The following is a 23,692-nucleotide window of genomic DNA, read 5'->3' as shown; positions in this document are numbered from 1 at the left end:
TTTCAGGTTTGCAGCTGAGGGGTAAATCCAGCTGTGTTTTAACGGAGTCACGGTCGACTTTTTCATAGACCCCCAACAACCCTCAGGCCCGCCGCGCTTGCCTGGTCGAGCAACGCGGGCGATTATTTACTGAAAATGAAACCTAACACCGTAGCCTCGGACCTCACGGGGGAGGTTAAGCCCCAAACCGATTCCGCTACCATCGAGGAAGGGCCGCGAACACCCAGCCAGGGTGCTCCGGCTCCGATGGGTACGGAAGGGGCTGCTAAGACAAGCACCCCACTAGACACCAAGAACATCAACCCACACAACAGCGGAACCCAGCCGGGTACCAGCAAGGCAGCCACTGCTACGCATCAGCAGCGCAAGGCCAGGGTCAGTCGGACTCGTTTCATTCTCGGCAAGATTGCCAAGAATAAGGGCAGAGGTCAAGACTGACCAGCGCGATGCGGAGGACAAGACTCGAGGCCTTGCGGAGATCGCAGACTACGAGGAATACATGAGGACGCGCCCGGAGTCCAAAGACACCGCTCGCACAAGGCAAGCGAGAACGCACCCAAACGGGCAAAGGACGCTCAGGGGAGGCCAAGACCGACCTCCTTTGTGAAGAAGGCCAAGAAGTTCAGCGACGTAGCCAGAGACAGTGGGAACGGAAGTGGGAGGAGATCGAGGTCAAGGTGGCCGACATGATAGCTGAAAGGCATTTAGCAGCCGTGCCAAATGGTCCGATCCCCTCCTTCGACTCGTCGGACATGGTCAGGGGGCACCGGGTGATCAAGTGCGATGACTCGTTCTCAAGGTCCTTCCTGGCGAAATGCATAGCCAAGATTAAAAATGCATGGGACGGCCCTAGTAATAGGCTCGTCCACGCCAAAGAGATTCCAAAGAGGCCGCGGGCTCGCATTTGGTTGCCAAAGGAGCAGACTGACCAAGGAAAGGTGCTGTCGCTGCTGAGGGCTCAGAACCCAGAAGTGCACACATAGGACTGGGCGATACTTAAAGTAGAGAAGGAGATGAAGACGAGCCAGGCGTTCCTCTTCCTCATCCACCAGCGCTGCCTGCCGCAGCTTGAAAAGGCCGACTACACCATCCGGTACGGCCTACGGAAGGCCAAGATCAAGGTCTTTCTGGCTGAGCCGGATGATGTTCTCGAGGAGGTCGATGACACCAACAAGCTATTGGATGACCTGGTCATCGACGACAAGACCCCAGACGTAACACCCAACACCGATGCCTAAAGTCGTGCAGATTAACCTGAAGCACAGCACGCATGCTTCAGCCAATCTTGCAATTCTTCTCAGTGAGAGCAACATTGACATAGGCATCGTTCAAGAACCATGGACTCGAGACGGACAAATCTCGGGTCTAACACAACAAGGATATACACTATTTTATACTAACTCGACAGGTAGGCCGAGAGCAGGTATTATTATAAAGAATAACTATAAAGCACTTCGAAGCCACAGTCTTAGTACAACGGATCTAGCAGTTGCCAGATTTGTGGCAGCGGATGGGACATCGATGGTGATAGCCTCATCGTACATGGCCCATGATGTACCGGCTCCACCTGAGCCAGTCATCAAGCTGCTGCAATGGGCGAAAGACACAAAGACTACTCTGGTGCTCGGATGAGACGCTAACTCGAGGCACACACAATGGGGAAGCTCGGAAACTAACGAAAGGGGTGAGTCTCTTTTTCATATTATTATTTGCCGCAACATCACCATATGTAATAGAGGTAACACACCAACCTTTACATTCCCAAGCACTAGGTAATTTCATGGATGAGAAGAGGCGATTACCAAACCGGAACCGAAACGTAACCCTTGTAGAACAAATTCGGTGAACTAGTCTACTCGAAAGTTAGTAACAGAAGAATACGGATACAAACCTCTACGACAACCCTGGACAAGGAAGTAGAGGACTTAACAAACATTCTAAAAAATGCATATAAGGAAACATGCAAGGTTTCATACTCTAAGAAACAACACCCTTTATGGTGGACCGAAGAGCTTTGCACTCTGAGAAAGAGGGCAAGAAAAGCCTATAACTCCAGCTATGCTACCAAGGAATGGGAGCCATACAAAGAAGCACAAAAAGCATACAAAAAAGCGTTATACGCAGCCAAGAAAGACTCTTGGAGGACTTACTGCGAATCGCTCGAAGGTATAAAAGACTCGGCTAGACTAAGCAAGGTCCTGGCTTGCATAAGACTAACACACATAACGCTTCTATGGAAGGAAGCCAAAGTTGTATTTATACCAAAACCAGGAAGAAGAGGTCATATCCTCGCAAAGGATTACAGGCCGATCAGCCTTATCTCCTTCCTAATGAAAACGCTGGTACGAATGCTCGATATTTGTATTCGGGAAAACACCGAGAGCAGCCTCAATCGGACGCTCAGCATGCGTACCGAAAGGGCAGATCGACAGAAACGGCACTACACGAAGTAGTCTGCCACATAGAAAAATCGCTACATTTTAACCAGTATACGATGGCCACCTTCTTAGATATAGAAAGTGGGTTCAATAATGTAAACGCCGAATCCATACTGAGCTCCCTCAACTCGATCGGCATTAAAGGAGAGCTTGGATCGGAGTAATACTCATGAGCAGGACGATAACAGCCGAACTGAGTGGCACTTACCTCACACGCTTTGTGAAGAGAGGCACACCTCAGGGCGGGGTTCTATCGCCACTGCTCTGGCTTATTGACATGAACAACATATTGAGAGAGCTCAAAGTTAAAGTTAGTGGCCTACGCAGACGACGTAGTTCTGCTAGTCTCAGGACCATTCCCAGATGTCAATAGTAACATCATGACGGGGGCCCTTACCGGACTCAATGAATTGGCAAAAACCTGCCGACAGGTATAAACCCGAGTAAAACCGAACTAAAGCTCTTCACGCGAAGAACAAAGATCCCAACATACGGTAAACCGTATGGTAAACCGTATTCGAGTTCGAAGCTATCGGGTAAAGCTAAATACCTAGGAGTAATACTAGACCCGAAGCTCTCGTGGAAACTAAACATCATGGAACGAGTAAGAAAGGCCAGAATAGCCTTCTACTCGTGAACAAAAATGTTCGGCAAAAACTGGGGTATACACCCTAAGATAATATTATGGCTTATACAGCAGTGGTAAGGCCAATTCTCACATACGGGGCACTAGTCTGGTGGCCAGCCCATTTTCCATTAAATTTGTAATACATTTAAATCAAACCTGCTCCATTTTATTAAGATTTCGCGGTTTCTTAAGAATCGATAACACTGGGCAACGACATTAATGCTTTTTAAATTTACCGCGATGGTATTACCACTTTATCTTTTATACCCCATTCTTAGAATATTTTAAGGATTTTTTAAGAGGGAGAAATAAATACATAAATGTGTCGTGTTGAGAAATTTTGACACGCGGCCAACTCTACTACAAAGTCATAATCCGTGCTAAAATCTTATTTGAAGCTTAAAAGGCACTTTAACACTTAAGTATGGCTTGTGATTCCTTATAATTTCTTTAAAAATTAAAAAGCTAATCTTTGGACAAAAACGGTCATATGGAAGCCCAAAAATATGCATTTATGCATATTCTTCACAATCTGTCAAGGGACTTTGATATAGATCAAAGACAGAACAAACTCCAGCACACACTAAGGGCTTGATCAGCTTTTTGAAGTTTACCGCTCTGTCGACGCTATAATTCCCAACCCGTCATAGCGCGGTTTGCATGGTAACCCACTTCGATCGTTGACTAAGACAGCGATTTTACTGCTGATGATTGTAGTTGACTACTACAAGAAACATGCATGTACAGTGAAGCCTCTTCGTTCCTTTTTGTGTGTTGGCATAATGTCGACGTCTTGACTTCTTGAAGTCTAAGCCGACATGACCTCGAGTAAGCTAAAAAAATTAGAAAAATACTTGTCACAAACCAAAGTTACATGCGGTTCTAATTTTAGCAAAATTTTAAAAAATTTTTAATTCTTTACTTTTTTTAAGATTGTTAAAATCGAAATGTAAATGTAAATGTAAAGTTAATTTTAAATTCCAACCACTTTAGAAGTTAAGCATCAAAAACATCAAAATATTGATGTTGGGGCTGTTTGGGGCCACTGGGGGGTCATGTCTGATCTTAGTGGGTGGTTAGCCCCCCAATGGAAAACTGTGCAATGCAGTTTGGGCTATGGTCCTATCTCCTTAAAAATCGGTCTTTCATTTTATAATCTTTAACGATGTTAAGAATTTGTGTTTGATTTTAAAATATGAGTTTTCCGTATTAAGATCGTATTATACTGTGTTATTATAATCAGTACACATTTTAAATTTAACAAGTTACCTCTTCCTTGATGAAGTTGAAGTGCAGTTATTAGTTCAGCGCAATTGTCAGGCGATAAGAGGCCAGTTTCAACGTTAATCAATTCTTTGAGCGAATTATAATCACGGACTTTTCCGTTTGGGTTCATTATAAGCTTTAGCGGTATTTTTTCCAATTTTGTGAGCTCCAATGTGGAATTTGATTCTGAATTCTCTTTATAGGGATTTATAGCGTCATTAGAGCACTCATTCCCTAAATATGTAAACGATTTTATATGTATGTATGTTTATGTAAAGTGGTAACTCACAAGTTTACTGTATCTATTTTTAGATCGATTATATTTAAAAAAAAGAAGTGAAATGTTTCTTTGTTTATTTATTCAATTAAAATTTAGTTTTTCCAAAAAGTATTTAAAATAAACTATATATAAATATAGTCTCCCCTAATAACCGGTTCTCACGTAAGTAATTACTATTATTATTATTTTCTTATTCCTGGATTGTTAAATTGGTTAGAGACTGTTCGTTAGATGAGCAACAAGATGTTAAGGTGAACAACAAGATTCCAATAACCTTGACAACTAAAAATTGAGGCGACAAATTTTGTAAGTTTTAAAATTTAATGTCATCTTTAAACTTTAAACTGAAATTAACTTTAAATACATAGCCCAAACAACTATAACTCTTAGCTGCACATAAATTATTATCTCACTATGCTTCCACTGCGTCTAATTAAGAATATAAGGAGTGTATTAAAAATATATATAATGTAAAATTTGTATTGTATATAGAAAGCGAAACATTTAAATGCAGATAGAAAGAACAATGTATCATGTGTACAAAAAAATATCACGCGTCCAAGATCCTCTTTTAAAGGACTTACCGATAATTTGTATACCCTTGGATAGGGTATTATGATTTCAGTCAGAAGTTTGCAACGCAGTGAAGTAGACGTTTCCGACCCTATAAAGCAGCGGTCGGCACACACATACGTTGACATTTTGTTTTATATTTGTGTGAGTAATTTGCACTGGACAGCTCATCGATGTGTGTGTGCAGACCGCTGTTCTACGTTATACGTGTGCGAGCAGCGCGCCGGCAGAACAAAACCCTATGCTCACTTAATAGGCCGCTGCCGACCGCTGCTATAAAGTATATATATTCTTGATCAGCATCACTAGACGTCTGTCTGTTTCTACGCAAACTAGTCTCTCAGTTTTATAGCTATCGGGCTTTCACAAAAGTCTTCTTTCTTTTGTAGGTAGTATATAAGTCGGAACGAGCCGGATCGGATAACTATATCATATAGCTCACAATGTAAAACAAGAAATGAAGCTAGCTCCGGCAAGCCGAAGCTTATATACCCTTTCAGATCATTCCTATTAATTTAAAAATCGCAAAAATGTTAAATTTCCTATTATATCACATTCATTTTTCGATCGTTCCTATGGCAGCTTTATGATATAGTAGTTCAATCTTTTTAAAATCAAAAAACGAAATTCGGAAATATTTAAAAATAGTCATATCCCAGAGTAGAAGAGAATGTAATAAAATCAAAAAAGATATAATTTTTTCGACCGTCCAATTTTTTTAAAATTTTATCCGAAATTCAGAAATTTATAAAAATTAATGTTCTTAAAAGAAAAAGGTAAAATATCAAAAAAACACCGAAGCTATAATTTGTTTTTTCCGATTATTCCTATGGGAGCTAAAAGATATAGTTGTCCGATCCGGTCGGTTCCGACTATTTTCTGAAAGAAGACTTTTGGGAAAGTTTCATCCCGATAGCTCAAAAACTGAAAAACTATTTTACGTAGAAACGGATAGACAGAGGGACGAACGGACGGACAGACGGACACGGCTAAATTGACTCGTCTAGTGAAGCTGATCAAGAATATATATACTTTATGGGGTCGGAAACATCTCCTTCACTGCGTTGCAAACTTCTGACTGAAATCATAATACCCTCTGCAAGGGTATAGGGCATAGGTCCCATAGAAACAACAGGGTGAAATACAAAGGTGAAAATTGGATGATTTTTTGATTTGCCTATATTTTGTTGCTTATATTTGATCATATTTGATATTTATACTATTATGGTCACCTTTAAATTCGTAAAATCTTCAATTGTACTTTAACTCGGTTTTTTATCATTATGTACAAAATTGTATTTTAATTTAATTAGGAGTGCAGCTTATAGGGTAGTAAAATCTTCTATTGGGCACTGTACTTAAATTTTTAGTCAGTATCTGGTAATACAAACGTGAGAACCGGATTTTATTAATGATGAGAGTAAAAATGATTAAAAAAAACTATTACCTGGGGATCTACCTTCATGAACCCACTTGTCTGATCGTTTTTTTCGATTGACATACATTGACTGACCCTTAGAGGTTTGGTTACTGATATCACTTAATGAATGTGATATTCTTCGTGCTAGCTCAACTTGGTCTTCCACAGTAGGGTGTAGTGTTGGAGAATAAAATGCAGACGAGGCATATAGCTTTCCTATTTTAAATAAGTTTAAGATTTAAGTTAATACAAATGTAACTAAAATTTACTTTAAAAGGCGATACGTAATGCACTTGTTTGAAGCGTTTGTTATAGCAAGCCATCACTTTCTTTTTAGCTTAACAAAATAATAATTAAAAACAGCGTAGCATGAATAATATTATTCAAAGCTTTGTTAAAAACGGATTTTACGTATCACCTTCTCTTATTAATATTTGTATTACTTACGATTTTTCGGCAATATTTCAGTAGCATCGGTCGCAGGAGTAAAAATTTTGCGCAAATCAACTGTCTTCGATATATTTGTGGATTCCTAATTAATAAAATAAGAATATGTTCTATCTTATCTTATTTTGTTTGTCTTATTTATGCTTATCTTGTGCCGCTGCCAAGAGCGAAGTTTTACAAAGAAAAATACGCCTTGCGTATAACAATCTTATTGAAAAAAAAAACAATCTTTGGAAGGAAATATAGTACATTTTTTTTCTGCCACAGCTGCTTACTGAGCTTTAATAAAATTTGCCGTTTATTATGATCGATAAGATCACTTGGACGATAGCCTCTATTTTTCTCTACTATACAATTCATTTTTATCGTATTTATTCAATGAGGTTCGGCGTTTAGTATTATTTAATAATATTCATGAAATTTAATGCAGCCCGTATCCATTAAATTTCATAAGCACAAATAAAATTAAAATAATTAACAAACGATCTTCGCTTTTAAATGTATATTACACATATACATTATGTGTATAGTGCGTAAAAAGAGCGAACGAAATGTTCTCGAACCTGCTAATTATAGAAACTCTTGTTTTGAAACTTATAAACGAGCATAGGGGCATGTGCTACAAGGAACGTGTATATATATGTATAGGTATATATATTTGTATATACACATCGCATCACTTAAATAGGTTCACTGCACCAGCCATACATATCTGTGACTTCCAATCGTAAGATAGATTGGTCGCCTGTAGCAGAACTCATTTTACGATACACTTTTGTAGTTTTTCTGAGGATACATTAACAGAAGACCATTTAGTAATGCACTATGGGGAATTTGACCACTTTTTTTGGCCAAAACCCATTTTTTAAAAGACGTTAAACTAAAAGTGTGTTTTTTAGAATACATCAATAGAAGACTAATCTTCAATGGTACGTTCCAGGAATTTCACATCAAAGCGACAGCTTGCACTGCTTGAATTTTATTATTAGGTCATAACTTTAATTTAATCACAAATTTAATTTCGATAGGTATTTATAGAGTGGGCGTGGCGCTCCGATGAAACAAACTTGCGCTGCGTAGGAAGCCCAAAAATTTGTGTGATTAATCCCAACCTTCTAGCTTTTGTAGTTTCCGAGATCTCAGCGTTCATACAGACGGACATGGTTAGATCGACTCGATAATGATGCTGATTAAGAATATATATATATATATAAACTTGCGCTGCGTAGGAGGAAAATCTCAACCTTCTAGCTTTTGTAGTTTCCGAGATCTCAGCGTTCATACGGACAGACAGACGGACATGGCTAGATCGACATGGCTAGTGCCCCTGATCAAGAATATATATACTTTATAGGGTCGGAAACGCTCCTTCTTCCTGTTACATACTTTTCCCCGAATACAATATATCCTTTTACTCTACGAGTAACGGGTATACAAATTCAACGAATATGTTAACCCCGAATCGAGTGTAAAAATCAGAAATTTTTTCTGACAAAAATGGTAGATAATAAATATTGCGAAAATTTTAAAATGTTTTCCTCTTCCTTTCACCGACTGCTTTCCGCATAAAGGCGTTAAAAAAAAACAGATCTGTTCGGAAAAAAAACAAAATGACAGCACTGGCTATGAGTGATATTGGGGTTATAAAGCGTTGGTCAAAAGAATTTTATGACCCTTACTACCAAATTATTATTCATGGGAGGTAAATGAGGTCCGTTCTAATTTGGAGTGCACAATATCGAGTGCAGATTGACCGTATTGAGTCGGTACAAAAAAAAAAATTATTTTTAATATTCGTGCTTTTTGGACTGGGATCCTTCCTTCCAAACTGGATTACTATTGCTAAATTTGCCTACACTTGTAAATCGTAGAACATTGCTTGGTACTATTTTTTTCCAAAGTCTTAAAATAGGTTATATAGATTCTGTAGAACTGGTAAACCTTTTAACTTTTAATATTCCCGTTGGACTCCAAATTATTATCCTCTTAATTTGCCACGATGTACATCAAATTTAAGTCTGCATGAGCCCATTCGCGTTCTTTGTAACTCATTTTAAGTCATTTGGTTAAATCTGTTCGATTCTGTTTATGTGTCCCGTCTATATTTGTTTGCGAATTTTTACCCAAATTTATAAACAAAACCCGTAACCCGTAAAGCACGCGTGCTTGGTGTCGTTGGCCCACTTGTTTGTACTGCATCCAAAAATAAAATAAAAACTTTTAAAAAACTTTAACATCAAAACAAACAATGAATCCGTTTGCCTCTGAGACCTCCGGAAAGTTCGCCAATTTCAGCATTTTTTGAACTTTGAGGTCCTTGTGCTAAGAATCCTTGTGTCGGGGAACTTTTTGAAAAACACAGTTTAACTTGGGAATTCGTAACGAATTCAAAAATATAGCATCCATCGAGGTAAATTTTAGATGTTACATAGTGTAATCATTCTTTACGGTCCCTGATAAATGTCGTTACGACTTAAAAATAATTTTAAAAAATTGTCGACGAAGAATTTTGTTGAGCCACATACTAATTTTATTTTAACCTACCCAAGAAGGGCCACAAAAGAAGTTTGAGTTTTATTTTTGATCGAAATAATAAAAGTCAAGGAATAACTATCATTTTTTAACTTTTATTATAAAACTCAAATATAACTGTTATCTGTAAATCGAAAAATAAAACTAAAACAATCACTTATTTTTTACTTGTTATTTTGTTCAACTTTTATTGTATAACTCAGCAAATAACTGTTATGCCTTTTGTTTTCCATAGAAATATGAAAATAGGTGTTAAAATTTGATTTTTGAAATAAAACTCATAAAAGTTACGGTCACTAAAAAAAACTGCATTTCTGAACGTTAGAATTTTCTCTTTATATCTTTTTAACGAATGGTCCGATTTGAAAATTTCGATAGGTATTGATAAACACAATAAAACTGCATTTGTACTTTTCCGAAATCTTTAACGATGTGGGCGCCAGACTCATTATAACCGTTACTCGTAGAGTAAAAGGGTATATTGTATTCGTGCAAAAGTATGTAACAGCTAGAAGGAAGCGTTTCCGACCCAATAAAGTATATCTATTCTTGACCAGGGTCACTAGCCGAGTCGATCAAGCCATGTCCGTCTGTCCGTCTGTATGAACGCTGAGATCGCAGAAACTACAAAAGTTAGAAGGTTGAGATTTCCCACACATATTCTTGGGCTTCCTACGCAGCACAAGTTTATTTCAGCCGAGCGCCACGCCCACAATCGCCCACTAACGATTTTAAAATGGGTCCTGCGCCCACATCTTTAAAGATTTCCAAAAAGTACAAATGCAATTTTGTTGTGTATATTTATACCTATCGAAAATTGCATTTATACTTCTCAAAAATCTTTAAAGATGTGGGCGCAGGACCCATTTTAAAATCGATAGTGGGCGATTGTGGGCGTGGCACTCGGCTGAAATAAACTTGCGCTGCGGAGGAAGCCCAAGAATATGTGTGGGAGATCTCAACCTTCTAGCTTTTGTAGTTTCCGAGATCTCAGCGATCATACAGACGGACAGACAGACGGACATGGCTAGATTGACTCGGCTAGTGATCCTGATCAAGAATATATATACTTTATGGGGTCGGAAATGCTTCCTTCTCCCTGCTACATACTTTTGCACGAATCTAATATACCCTTTTACTCTACGAGTAACGGGTATAAACATATCTGAACGTTTATAACATATCCTAGAACCAGTATGCATACATATTGCTGACTGGGGGAGAGCCTAACCCCCCGTACCCTGCACTCCGCTCATACTACGCCTCTGTCTAGCCAATATTAATATGGCAAATTTGTAAGCAAACCCAAATTTCTGCTGTTTTGGTAATTTATACCAACTTTGGAACTTTATAGGAGTACAAGGTATATTTTTAATTAATATTAGTTATATTTACGAAATGCAGAACCTATTCTGCCACTTTGCTGCAAATATTGATGTTTTCGTACGCATAACAGCTTACATTTTGGCAGCGACATAGCAACCTGCTTGCAAACTCTTTTTTGCTCATAACAAACTACAACAAATTAAAAAAAAAACCCAAAAAACAATGAGCTGAAGCAATAATTAATTTTTCCCGCCATCGATTTGATTTGTTCTCGCAGTCATCGTTCCAATTTTCACAGTCAAGAGGAAGAATTCAGAGTTGCACCGAGAAAACATCGCCTAACTATCGCATAAAAGAGCCCGTCAAAGTCCGTCAAAATTGGATGGCGGACTACATGGGAAATTGTTGGAACGGCAAAACCTTACGGACCATTCGTTCAACGGATGGTAGATGGTGGATGGAGCTCTGTGGGAAGACCCTATTAAAAAACTATATTTTTTTGGTTTTCATAAAGGAAAAAAAATGGTTTTGATGGTTTATTTTAAAAGTAAAGGGCTAAAAGTACAAAGCGCTTTTTATTGAATATAATACTTACTTTGCAGGTTAATACATCATTTTGCTGTTGACCTTTTGATTCGATCCTATCACTTTGACATTGACTTTGCTTGAATTTATTTTGTGCGTTGAGCTGCTGAGCTAAGATCTGTTGCTGTTGAATTTGACTTGCCAGCTCATTCTGTTTCTGAATAAGTTTCAGTTCTTGCTCTTTAAGCTGAGTAATTTTTTCCTGGGCTTTTATATTTATATCAATGTCCGATATGATGTCCAGAATTTGATTATTAAAATCGTTCTGTAATGTAAAAATAAAAAGTGAAAGAAAATGGTAATCATGTAGGTAAAATGTTGCAAGAAATATTTTTTTAAACCATTTGTATACCCCAGCAGAGGGTATTATAATTTTAGTCAAAATTTTGCAACGCAGTGAATGAGACGTTACCGACCCTTTACATTACAATATTTATTTTTGATCAGCATTACTAGACTAAACGAAACAGACAGCCAGATTGACGGACAGACGAACATAGCTATCTTGATAATGATCTAGAATATATCTTCAGACGTGCTATAAATCGTTCGAAAGGTAATCACGTCGCACACTCTCCTGGTGCGCTTCCTCACTACGTGAACTGGAGCTCGAAGCTTGCAGATCATTTCTATTTAATTACAATCAAGAGAGAACGCTATAGTCGGATGCTGGATACCCGTTATTCAGCTAAAGGAAGTGCGAGGGATATGGAGACATAAAACATTGATCGCGCATAACTTTTTATCGAATGGTCCGACTAGAAAAATTTGGTCTACATTTCGATAGCTATTGATAAACACCATAAAACTGCATTTTAACTTTTCTGAAATCCTAAAAGGTGTGGGCGCCTGACACCTTTTGAAACCGTTTAGGGCGATTGTGGGCGTTAGAGATGGCGTGGCCCTCGGCTGAAACAAACTTGCGCTGCGTAGGAAGCCCAAGAATATGTATGGAAAATCCCAATCTTCTAGCTTTTGTAGTTTCTGAGATCTCAGCATTCATACGGACAGACAGACAGACAGACGGACAGACAGACGGACAGACAGACGGACAGACAGACGGACAGACAGACGGACAGACAGACGGACAGACAGACGGACAGACAGACAGACAGACAGACGGACAGACAGACGGACAGACAGACATGGCTAGATCGACTCGGCTAGTGATCCTGATTAGAATATATATACTTTATGAAGTCGAAAACGCTTCCTTCTACCTTTTACATACTTTTGCAGGAATACTCTACTAGTAACGGGTATAATTACAAAATTTTGAATTTTGTATTATTTTGAAGGACTTGGCTAGATCGGACTCATCTAGTAATGCTAATCAAGAATGTTGGAAACGTCTCCTTACAGCATTGCTGCCTTTGATTGAAATAAAAGTGTCATATATAATTTATAGTTTAAAACCTTTATTTGTAAGCCGTATTTAATTTTTTTTATAATGAGTTCTGGCTAATTCTTGCTCTGATACTGTTATTTTTCTTTTCCCACTTGGTAGAATCAGTGGTGGACTTGCCATAATGGCAATATAGGCAGCTGCCTAGGGTGACAAATTTTCAGGGGCGGCAAATTTCTAACAGTCAAAAGCGGGGAGATACATATAGAAAAAAATTAAATCTTTTTCTTTTTGAAATTGGTAAAATAGCTCTTTAAGAATGTGTCACGAAGAAATTCGAACTATTTTGAAACGTATACCAAGATGTATTTCATTACATTTAATGCGTTTTTCTCGAAACCATGTTTCCTAAGCTGCAGATCGTGTACCTCAAAAGTAATGCTTCGATCATCATGCTGCTTTTACAGAAATGTTTGTAATGAAATTTTTCACTGTCTGAACATACTTAACGTAGAAATTTGTACGCCTAGGTATTTTTTGTAAAAACAACAACTACACTACACTACACAACTACACTACAACTTACACTAGGTTATATGAAAAACACCTTTTGGCGAAGTAAAAAAAAACTAGAGGCGATCGTACATTCCACATACAAAAGTTCTGATATCAACTTTTGTGACTAAAATTATTTTACATTCGAAAAAATGTAGGGTGGAGATAGATAATGTAGATGTAGAACTGTAATTTGTTCATGTCTTTCGTGATTTTTTTTTAGACCAATAAGGGGTTGTTCTGGGATTTTTAACTTGGCATGTTGATTACATTGTTCTTGTATAATTTAAACCAGTTTTTAATATTTTTTACCTTTCAAAATGGCGGCCGTGGGAATTTTTTTTGTTAGGCATATCTACTGCATAAGGAAGGTAGGTGCCGTCATCCTAGTATAAGTTTCAAAAGAGTTGAAATTTCTTCGTGAAACTTTCATTACACATTTTTAAAATTAAATTAAATGAAATTAAATTAAATTAAATTAAATTAGATAAAAAAAATTTTAAACAAGAAAGCAGCTATATGATATAGTCGTCCGATTTTTAACCCAACATTCAGAAATATATACACAATAATATTCCTAGGAGAAGAAGGTAAAATGTCAAAAACACCGAAGCTATACTTTTGTTCCATTATTATACCCATGCAGAGGGTATATGATTTTAGTCAGAAGTTTGCAACGCAGTGAAGGAGACGTATCCGACCCCATAAAGTATATACTCAGCGGCGAAAATTGCCATTTCAAAATGGATTACGAATGCATTACTTCTCCTCCAGTAATAGGGAAACAATGGATTACAACATGGATTACTTTGCCATAGGCATGGCCGCCTTGTAATGTGGTCGGGACACAATTTGCATTACTAGTAATGGGAAAAGTATGCTAGGGCCGAGACACCTTCGGGTCTCCATTACGAATTCACTATACTTTCCCAAAATTGTAATGCAAAATGTAGACAGACTAGAGAAAATTCAACATACATTTTGAAAAACGTATACTGAGTTGTAATGCTGTTCATTTATGAAAACAAAAAATATTCTTTCCTCATGTAGGAATTGAACATGGGTATTATTGTATAATAGATGGAAAGGCTAACCGCTCGGCCATTGTCTGTGCTTTTTTTTAGTTCGTTAAACTATACTAAGAATGCATGCTGTTATTATTCAAGTTCCGAAGCTCAAACGTGACGGAGGGGAAACGAAGTTACGGCTGATCAAAGTTCTTATCCCCACCTCCTTGGCACTCCATTTAGCTGAGTAACGGGTATCTGATAGTCGGGGCACCCGACTATAGCGTTCTCTCTTGTTATACCCTTGTAGAGGGTATTATAATTTCAGTCAGATGTTTGCAACGCAGTGAAGGAGACGTTTCCGACCACATAAAGTATATATATTCTTGATCAGCACCAATAGCCGAGTCTATCTAGCCATGTCCGTCTGTCCGTCTGTCCGTTTCTATGCGAACTAGTCTCTCAGTTTTAAAGCTATCGCGATGAAACTTTCCCGAAAGTCTTCTTTCTATTGCAGGTAGTACATATGTCGGAGCGAGCCGGATCGGACCACTATATCTTAAGGCTCCCATAGGAATATTCAAACATATATAAGAAAATTCATTGTTACTTTGTAGGAAGTAGGCGTTTTAATTCTTGACTACTTAAAAACAAAATTCAAAAATAGAAACGCTGAATCTGGAATCCCTGGAACTGCACCGAGTGAGTATTACTTTATCTGCAAGGGTATATAAGCTTCGGCTGGCCGAAGGTAGCTTCCTTTCTTGTTTTAAGGTGTGTTTGTGATTGTTGACAAAAGGAAATCGTTAACAAACAAAAATACGAAGTCATAGGAGCTCTGATTACAACTTCATTGTCGAAAAACAGCGATCGTAATCGATTACAATGTCTACACTTGTAATGCATTTTTTCTCCAGACCCCATTCACATGTTCGCCGCTGGGTAAGGTAAAAAAGAAGTGACGATCGCACAATCAACATACAAAAGTTGTGATATCACATTTTGTGACGAAAAATGCTTGTATATTCGACTCAATAAATATACATACTTTATAAAATATTCCCATACCCATTAATTTTTGAAAAAAAAAAATTATTCAAATCGGTCAACTGTATCTTATAGCTGCCATATAAACGCTTATTACAAAGGGGAATATCTCGGTTCTATTTCAATATTGGTTCATATAAATCGGGATTAAGTTATTATTTATCATTTTAACTCTATGCTTACCTTCTTTTTAATTGGTCAATGATATCTTATAGGTGTCATTTATGTCTACATTTTTAGTAAAATAACATAATTTTAAATTTAAAACCTATTTTGTTTATTAATTATTATCTTCATCAATACCTTCACATAAGTCAAATATCTTCTTGATCTTGGGGCGCGCGGATGAACCAGGGCTGACGATATTTAAAATTATGAACATTTCTTGCTAGCTTAAACGGCGGTTTTCTCAAAAGAGGCACAAAAGGGCAGGCTAATTTTTTCAGAATTTGTAGTTAAATATATAAACTTTTTTTTACAAAAAGAATTAAACGGGGATCTAGGGTGTAACACTACATTACGTCCAAGAATATCCAAAAAAAACTAATTTTTTGTCCACTTTAAAAAATTAAAAATAGTAATTATGCACTTACATTTTTTTTTTTATTTCTAAAAATTGGTTACTCTTCAAATTGCAAACGTTACATATACAACTTAAACTTTTAAGCGCTTTCAGCAAAAATGTCAAAGACGAATAAAAATACTTTTTTTTTCTTATTGGCTACAATTCTATTTCGAACAAGAAAGGAAGTTAACTTCGGCCAGCCGAAGTTTATATATCCTTGCAGGTATGCTTGTATGCCTGTCTATTATTTTTTTTATTATTCCTATGGGAGCCATAAGATATAGTGGTCCGATCCGGCTCTTTCCGAAATATGTACTACCTGCAAAAGAAAGAAGACTTTTGGGAAAGTTTCATCGCGATAGCTTTAAAACTGAGGGTCTAGTTCGCATAGAAACGGACATACGGACATGGCTAGATGGACTCGGCTATTGATGCTGATCAAGAATATATATACTTTATGTGGTCGGAAATGTCTCCTTCACTGCGTTGCAAACATCTGACTGAAATTATAATACCCTCTGAAAGGGTATAAAAAACAACTTTAAAAATCTTCAGTGGGAAAACCATTCATCACAGATCACGGTTTCTTTTTGATTTGTATAGAAAATTCAATTGTTTTTAAAGTTGCATTGCAAAATTTTGGGAAATCTAAAACAAAAAACATTTTGGCAGGCTTTTTGTTCTAGACGCCCCACAGTGCGCAGTAAAGAAGACATTATTCTGTATTCGTGCAAAAGTATATAACACCTAGAAGGTCATATACACAGCTAGATCGAATGGGCTAGCGCTCCTGATCAAGAATATATATACTTCATATACTGTCACATACTTTTGCACGAATGCAATATACCCTTTAATTCTACGAGTAACTGGTATAATATTTCGTTAAGGGGAGCAATATTTTTCATTACTGTACGAGTAATTTCCGTGATCGCCGCTCAACTAATTGATGCTTGAATGTGATAATTATTCTTCTTGAAACCGAGAACACTTTTACTAAGATTGACAACTTATTATCAAAAATGTGTTCTTAAACCCTCTTAAAGCCTCTTCCCATAGAATTCATCCGTTTGAAACGGTTGGGATTTTTGACGAATGTGAAACTCGTGTTCCCACAGAACTCCATCCACCATCTACCATCCAATAACAGCTGACTGAAGAGCAGTTGCTCAGCTCATCATTAACGAAGGGGGATTTCAACTCGGGAAACTCTCGTAAAATTGCGTTCTCCTAATTTTATTGTAGAATAATACAATAAATAGATTAAGAAAAAAGTTTAAAAACTAATCTGAACGTTTATAACATATCCTACAACGAGTATGCATACATATTGCTGACTGGGGGGGGGGGGGGGCCTAACCTCCCGTACGCCACACTCCGCTCTTACTGCGCCTCTGCCTAGCCAATATTAATATGAAAAAATTGTAAACAAAACCAAATTTGTGCTGTTTTTGGTCATTTATAGCAACTTTGGAACTTTATAGGAGTACAAAGTACACTTTTAATTATATTTACGAAGTGCAGAACATATTCTGACACTTTGCTGCAAACATTTCGTACGCACAACAGCTTACATTTTGGTCCACACATAGCAACCTGCTTGCGAACGCTTTTCCGCTCATAACAAACTACAAATAATTAAAAAAAAACCAAAAAACAATGAGCCTGAGCATTATTTAATTTTTTCCCGCCAACGATTTGATTTGTTTTCGCAGTCATCGTTTCAATTTTCACAGTCAAGAGGAAGAATTCAGAGTTGCACCGAGAAAACATCGCCTAACTATCGCATAAAAGAGCCCGTCAAAGTCCGTCAAAATTGGATGGCGGACTACATGGGAAATTGTTGGAACGGCAAAACCTTACGGACCATCCGTTCAACGGATGGTAGATGGTGGATGGAGCTCTGTGGGAAGGCCGTATAAGCACGGAAATACCGAAATCGAGATCGGTGAGACCGACATTTTGCTCGGTGTAATACCTCAAAAGTTGAAGAATCTCAAATGCTTAAAAGTTTTGAGAATATTTTCAAAACCGGAAGAAAATCCGTACCCCACTCAGTCGCTCAAAAAAAAAAAAAAATTGTTTAACTCAGAATTAACGCAAAATAATTGAAGTATTTTTCTTACCTGTTCAGACAATCTCTGATGTCCGCTATCTTTAGCTGTGGTGTTCAAAAGCTCAGATTCATCCGTCGTTTTTTTCGACTCCGTACCCTATTTCGAGTGCACAAGCCAATAGTTAAAAATCATGATAATACAAGAGAGAACGCTATAGTCGGGTGCCCCGACTATCAGATACTCGATACTCAGCTAAAGGCTGTGCGAGGGAGATGTAGATATAAAACTTTGATCGCGCATAACTTTTTAAAGAATGTTCCGATTTAAAAAATTTCCTCTACATTTCGATAGGTATTGATAAACAGAATACAACTGAATTTTTACTTTTCCGAAATCTAAAGTTTTAAAGGTGTGGCCAACCGACAGCTTTCAAAATCGTGTAGGGCGATTGTTGGCGTTAGAGGGGTTGTGGCCCTTGGCTGAAACAAACTTGCGCTGCTAATCCCAATTTCCAAGCTAGGACCCCACGACTACAAAAGCTTGTAGTTTCCGAGATGGCTAGATCGACTTTTTAGGGTCGGAAATGCTTCCTTCTAGCTGTTACATACTTTTGCACAAATACAATATACCGTTTTACACCACGAGTAACGAAAATAATTACTGAAAGCAAATTAAACATACCTCTTGGGATAACTTTGCATCTTTGTTTTCAATTGTACGTTTTCCACGTTCTTTCAATTCAGTACCCTAAATTACATAAAAATGTTTTTTATCAAGGATACATAAGCATAATTTTAATATTTTAAATATTTTTTAAAGTGATTATAGAAATAAAGAATCAGCGAGCGAAGCTGCGAGGCAATTTCGATAATTACTTGTTCAATTGGCGAAACATCCTTGTGTTCAGTGTTTTCGGCAGTCAGTTCAGATGTAGTGGTTATAGTTTCACTGGAATCCTAAGAATATTAAAGTATATTTATAAGAAATCAAAATAAAAACTAACGACAAGTAAAGTACACTATGGCAAACCAAAGATATGTATACACTTGCAGAGATACAAAGTTGGTCAAAGAAACCCAAAATTGGGTTTAACTACAGGGTGGCCCACAAAAGATTTGCGTATTAAAATCGCTAACTCTCTAAGCGTTGTATTAAAAATATACTAGATGTAGTATATTTTTTAAAATCTTTTTTTATTGGATAGCCCGAACATTGCGGTTTATGTATTATACACCACCTTGGTTAGCTTTACAGTAGCCCATCGGTCGACGCAATTCTTATACACAAAAATCGTTGTTATTCTTTTGGCGACCTTTTTGATGTAATCAAACAAATGGTTTGGCTGGCTCGAGGTCCGGATGCTTTATTGTTTGCTTTGTTTTTCCAATATATTTCGTCAGGGGATTGCTTTCAAATTAAAGCGCACGACGTCCGATCTGTCCGCTGTGGAGTTGTAAACTGATAAGGACCATTTCCACCTCGGTGATTATGTTAATAAGCCAAACTGTCGCATTTGAGGCCGCAATGTTGAGCCTATCCAATAAAAAACAAGAGAAAACTCTATAGTCGGGTGCCCCGACTATCAGATACCCGTTACTCATACCCAGACACCTTTTAAAATCGATTAAGGCGATTTTGGGCGTTAGAGAGGGCATGGCGCTCGGCTGAAATAAACTGGCGCTGCGTAGGAAGCCAAAGAATATGTGTGGGTCATCCCAATTTTCTAGCTTTTGTAATTTCCGAGATCTGAGCGTTCATACAGACAGACATACGGGTATGTCTAGATCGACTCGGCTAGTGGCCCTGATCATATATATACTTTAAAGGGTCGGAAATGCTACCTTCTAGGTGCTACATACTTTTGCACGAATTTAATATACCCTTTTACTCTACGAGTAACGGGTATAAATACTGGTATTTCGTTTTACTTTTCATAAAAATATCATAGTAGCCGTTAAATATTTATCAATTTTAAATTTTTCCCATTGTTAAAAATGTTTTGTTCTCTTTAAAGAATTTTTTTAATGGTATTATTTTGACTATGATATTTTTTTTTCAAAACTAAAGTGACATATTAGAATTTTTCTTTTGTAAATGTGAAGGGTCAAACGTGGTTTTATGCAAATAGTTTCTAGGGCAATATATCTTAGAATGGTCCATTGATTATGTTCCGCGAAAACGATTCATCACTTTTTTCGTGTCCATAAAAATGTTCCAAATTCAAGGCAACTTAGATATTTTTCATTAATAGTTTATTTGGCAAAATTGCTTAGAATTGCTCATTGAATACGTTCCCCCTTACGATTTGACCCACCCTATTATACATATATACTTTTTAAGGTCGGAAATGAATGAAATAATAATACGCTGCTCAAGCAAATCAAAAAAAGGGTATAAGTGTATAACCGGCCAGAGCATTTCAAGAATGCGAATGTTTTAGCATAGATATTTGTAAACTTTGTGAATCCAAGATTAAATCGCAAGATTAAAATATTTTTACGGCGTTAAAGCTCAAAAGCCAATAAAATTAGGGTATTTAATTGCGTTGCGAACTTTTGTAAAAGAAACAAGAAAGGAAGCTAGCTTCGGCCAGCTGAAGCTTATATACCCTTGCAGATCATTCCTATTAATTACAAATCGCAAAAATGTTAAATTTTCTATTATTTTTAGAATAGTAGTTAAATTTTGATAAAATTAAAACCAAAATTCGGAAATATTTAAAAAGAGTCATATCCCAGAGTAGATGAGAAAACATAAAAAAAACCAACGAAGCAATCATTTTTTTCCTATTAATTTGCATTTAATTTTCCGACCGTCTCTATGGCAGCTATATGATATAGTGTCCCGATTTTTTCTAAATTTTATTTGAAAGTCAAAAATATTTAAAAAATAAGATTCCCAAGAGTAGAATGTTTACGTATTTTTTTCGATCTTTCCTATGGGACCTATGAGATATAGTTGTCCCATCCAGACGGTTCCGACTTATATACTAACTGCAATAGAAAGAAGACTTTTGGGAAAGTTTCATCCCGATAGCTTAAAAACTGAGAGACTAGTTTCCGTAAAAACAGACAGACGGATAAACAGACGGACATGGCTAGATCGACTCGACTAGTGATGCTGATCAAGAATATATATACTTTATGGGGTCGGAAAAATCTCCTTCACTGCGTTGCCAACTTCTGACTGAAATCATAATACCCTCTGCAAGGGTATAAAAATCCAAAAACAACTATATAAAATAGTTTGATAGGCTTACAAAACCCCAGCCTATGATGTAGAAATACTTGTACTTGTGAATAAATAATGGTTTAATTTAAATACTAAATAAATACCAAAAAGACCTGTGTGAGCCTATGGCAATGCCGACGTAAAAGCTTAATAATTTGCGGAGATTCTGTAGCTTTACTTTTGGTGATCATATATATATTTATTGTAACAAACGTGGCAAATTTCATGTTGCTCAACATTATAAATTTTGCTGAGCAACACGATATTTTCAGTATTTTTAGGAAACCCCGAACACGGAAAATTTGAAATCGAAAAGAAAAAAGAGAGAGAGGGTTGGTTTCCCGACTATCTAATACCCGTCACTCAGCTAAAGGGGGTGCGAGGGAAATGGATATAAAACATTTTTTTGATTGCGCATAACTTTTTAACTAATGGTCCGATTTGAAAAATTTCTTCAACATTTCGATAGGTATAAATATACACATTTATACTTTTCGGAAATCTTTAAAGGTGTGGGCGCCACACACCTTTTTAAAATCGTAAGTGGGCGATTGTGGGCGTTAGAGGGGGCGTGGAGCGCGGCTGCGTAGAAAGCCCAAGAATATGTGTGGGAAATCTCAACCTTCTAGCTTTTGTAGTTTCCGAGATACCAGCGTTCATACAGACAGACAGACGGACAGACTACTTAATGGGAAACGCTTCCTTCTAGCTGTTACATACTTTTGCACGAATACAATATACCCTTTTACTCTACGAGTAACGGGTATAACTAGATTAAACATGTGTCCAACCACTTGCTAATATAGGGTTTATTAATTTGTATTTAATTGGCCGAATAAAAGTAAGTAAGTAAGCTAATCTTTGAGTAAGTACATATATATAACGAAGAACATTTGTATAAAAATTGCATTTTCAGTAACTTTCCTGAATGAAATTAAAAGGTGGTCAGATGAGGAAATCGATAGCGTTCTTCCCTACATTCAAGACAACATATCTTTTAAAGTAAAATTGTATGCATTGATTTTTGAATTTTGGAATCCATTTTGTAATTTATCAATTTTTTTTTGTGCTTTTCCGAGGCATTTTGACAACTTTTCTGCAATACCTCAAACTTTAGAGTTTTTCAGGGGTGTTCATAACCTAACCGTTTGCCACATTTGATCCAGTTGCCATTTTCGAAACCTGCCAGGAATGATGAATAACTGTGGACGGCAGTCCACGTAGTGACGAAGCGCACCAGGAGAGTGTGCGAAGGCGACTACTATTATATAGCCTCAGAATTGAAAATCTGCTGTGATGGTCCGATCATCCGATCCGACACACCAATCGAAAGATACCACAAAAACTAACAGGATTGCACACCAAGACCTAATAAATTTTAATTGGTTTGGGAGAGGGGGCGGTGAAAGTGTGAAAATGAAAATTTCGAAAATAAGAACTGTTTTTACTGATTTATATAATAAGGGGTCATATGATAAAGTCCGTTCCGTTCAAAAGTTATTGCAAAATCAAGATTATGGGGCTCCTTTCAAAATTAAATGTTTTGTCCCTTTGTTTGTATGCATCAAATCATTGTCCTAGGATCCTGTATTAATGTTTACGAGTTAATCTAGTGAATATAAGAAACATTTTTTCTCCGACTTTTGGAAAATTCCGCCAATTTGGCGGGAAATGATTGAAAAAAGCTACCGACTCGTGCTATACCTCGTTGTAAAGATAATTTAAAATGCTAATCACTGCCTTTGTTAAAATTTGCTAAATGCAATAGTTTTAAATTAATGGCTAAAAGTTGTTTTTTAAATCACTTTTTTTCTATTTTCTCAAAAACGGCTCAAAACATTTCTTTTTACTTTGAAACTACACAGCTTTTGATATTCCTTTTGATATAAAACACTTTTTGTCATAAAAATGCGCATTTGGATATAATTCAGCGATGAAGAGTGCAATCCGTTTCAATTTAGTATGGAGAATACTGCATTCTTACTTGAATGCCCTAAAACCAATTAGACGAGAACAAATTCTTATTAGATATTTTTAAGGTATAAGGAAAACATGTGTGCAACGCAAAAACTTCTGATATAAATCAAAAACACCTCTTAACGAAGTGAAATAGAAGTGACGATCGAACCATCAACATACAAAAGTTTGATCTCAAGGTTTACCTTTTTTTGCTGTAAACTAGTGTATGTTATTGTTATGCAAATCCCCTTTTTTTAATTATCCTGGTTTACGCATTTTTTGTTGAAAATAGCAGTTAAAGTATTATTCCAAATCAGTATAAAATTTGTTTTTTAAAGCGAAATTGACATTTGAGATTAACACTTTGAAAAGCAGTGCTATTGTTGTATTAATATTATTATGTTAAATAATGCTGAATTAGAAGCTTGGGA

The 23,692-nt window shown here is 36.9% G+C and overlaps 1 protein-coding gene across 15 annotated transcripts in view; it reads right to left on the bottom strand.

Annotated features, from left to right (window-relative positions):
* The window catches only part of LOC108070336 (enolase-phosphatase E1), a 57,158-nt gene that overhangs the window by 30,865 nt on the left and 2,601 nt on the right, over nucleotides 1-23,692 (bottom strand). For 4 of the 15 annotated variants that reach the window (XM_044395429.2, XM_044395437.2, XM_044395430.2 and 1 more), the window contains 6 exons: nucleotides 18,947-19,027; nucleotides 18,753-18,818; nucleotides 11,506-11,760; nucleotides 7,053-7,137; nucleotides 6,633-6,821; nucleotides 4,336-4,566 (listed from right to left, as the gene is read on the bottom strand). In XM_044395429.2, the coding sequence (XP_044251364.1) occupies nucleotides 4,336-4,566; nucleotides 6,633-6,821; nucleotides 7,053-7,137; nucleotides 11,506-11,760; nucleotides 18,753-18,818; nucleotides 18,947-19,027 (907 nt within the window). Of the gene's footprint in view, nucleotides 1-4,335; nucleotides 4,567-6,536; nucleotides 6,563-6,632; nucleotides 6,822-7,052; nucleotides 7,138-7,301; nucleotides 7,537-11,505; nucleotides 11,761-18,752; nucleotides 18,819-18,946; nucleotides 19,028-23,692 lie in introns of those variants that run through there. The other 11 variants (XM_070218130.1, XM_070218126.1, XM_070218127.1 and 8 more) reach the window with 7 other exon arrangements.

The sequence above is a fragment of the Drosophila takahashii genome, chromosome 4, assembly GCF_030179915.1.
Source record: "Drosophila takahashii strain IR98-3 E-12201 chromosome 4, DtakHiC1v2, whole genome shotgun sequence".
In the NCBI taxonomy this organism is placed as follows: domain Eukaryota; kingdom Metazoa; phylum Arthropoda; class Insecta; order Diptera; family Drosophilidae; genus Drosophila; species Drosophila takahashii.
The sequence above is the reverse complement of the archived record's forward strand: the minus strand, read 5'-3'. Positions and strand labels throughout refer to the sequence as shown.